This window comes from Atta colombica, unplaced genomic scaffold (assembly GCF_001594045.1).
Source record: "Atta colombica isolate Treedump-2 unplaced genomic scaffold, Acol1.0 scaffold9, whole genome shotgun sequence".
Lineage (NCBI taxonomy): Eukaryota > Metazoa > Arthropoda > Insecta > Hymenoptera > Formicidae > Atta > Atta colombica.
Genome location: NW_017259583.1, coordinates 1,741,099 through 1,742,777, shown reverse-complemented (window position 1 = coordinate 1,742,777; position 1,679 = coordinate 1,741,099). Strand labels below are relative to the sequence as shown.

Below are 1,679 nucleotides of genomic sequence, written 5' to 3'. Positions count from 1 at the left end.
TATATATATATATACTATTGAAAATACACGTGATAAATATGTGTATATTGCTACTAAGTAATAATACAAAATTTACAAAATAATTCTTACCCCTCTAGACCATAACGCAAATAACTGATATAGCTACCCCACTTAAGATAGCTTGGTAGATCACGTAATGATACTCCGAATCCAGCGAACATCATTAGTGGACATGCTAATGTTGGCCCCATAAATGTGCCATTCTGCAAGTTAAAATGTTTCTTTCATTAATTTTACTTCAAAAATTAAACATTTTTATGAAACATTTTGCAATAAGTGCAGCACATTCTTATCTATAAGATAAATTATTGATATTTGCAATAAATCTATATAACATATCAATAATAATAAAAAACAAATTAATGACACATTTGATAATATCAAAATTAAAAGAAATTGATAATAAATTAATAAGAGGATCAAACATTGATAAGAGATACTAACTATATATACAATTAAATAACAAAGATAATTAAATAACAAACATTACGGTCTATGAATAATATCACTGATTATCAGCAACAGTTCTAATTAATACTTGATTTCTTACCACGACATTAAATACAGCGCCTATCATAAGCCCGGTACCTTGTCCTATAAACATGATTAATAGACTAATGGCCACGAACATAGAAAATCGAATAATTTCCCATGGTTGCGCTGACATAAAGTAGACGATTATCGAGAAAAGTATACAGCATATTATCGAAATGGGCATGTCAATCAACGTTATCGCTGTGTAAAACGCCTTTAGACTGTACCATCTGTTGAAATGCTCTTTTAGGAGGATAGACATTTGCATTGGGACTGCGAATCAAAGATAAGATGCTTTCTATTACAAATTCACATTTGCGAAAGTTAGTCATCGCAAATCATTTACGGAAAATACACGGATACTTACAGGTAACTACTGTGAGCATCATCGTCGTCATCATGTGGTGTATGAGGATAGCAAATAGAAGATTATAATTGTCCAAAACGCGGGATCCATCAGCGCCGGATCGCAGAAAAACAGAACCCAGCATTACACCAACGAGTATGTTAACAGCGATACGTAAATGTGTCAGAGTCTACAATATATGTGCACGATATATTGTTAAATAAAATTCGTGTGATCGTAGTGCAAGCATTTTTTACGTCAGATCGAAAACGCTTGGATTTTTTGTACGACTTACATATTCTCTGAATTCTTAAAATATTAGTTCTTAATATTTTTAAGATTTTATTCATTTTATTCAATTTAATCAATACAATAATTGTAGAAAAATACTCCGCATAATCTTAAAAAGAAGGATTTCAAATAATTTTTGGAACTTTCAAAGAGAATCGCTGATTAAAATCATCATTGACATGTATATTAAAACACAATAGATAAGCAAACAATTCTTACCGTATCTCGTTTACACATGATAAAGCCTCTCCTTAGCAAAATCTTGATTTGATGAACGAGATTTGTCGCGTGTAAGCTGTTACCATTTACTTTGTTTCTCAAAGGATGTTCCGCTGAAAAAAATCAAAAATTAAATGCAATGTTGCTTATATAAATTTAGAATAACTGCAATAAAATTTCAAGCTTAACAATATATTTTAATTAATGCAACAGTGTTTAAAATAAGAGTAAAATGAATATATAAATATTATATATAATATATTATATA

General features: G+C 29.7%; 1 protein-coding gene across 2 annotated transcripts in view; it reads right to left on the bottom strand.

Annotated features, from left to right (window-relative positions):
- LOC108693308 (ATP-binding cassette sub-family G member 4) overlaps nucleotides 1-1,679 on the bottom strand; it is a 27,149-nt gene that overhangs the window by 468 nt on the left and 25,002 nt on the right. For both annotated transcript variants that reach the window (XM_018202188.1, XM_018202189.1), the window contains exons 9-12: nucleotides 1,412-1,524; nucleotides 923-1,091; nucleotides 572-828; nucleotides 91-224 (exon numbers count right to left, since the gene is read on the bottom strand). In XM_018202188.1, the coding sequence (XP_018057677.1) occupies nucleotides 91-224; nucleotides 572-828; nucleotides 923-1,091; nucleotides 1,412-1,524 (673 nt within the window). The remainder of the gene's footprint in view (nucleotides 1-90; nucleotides 225-571; nucleotides 829-922; nucleotides 1,092-1,411; nucleotides 1,525-1,679) is intronic.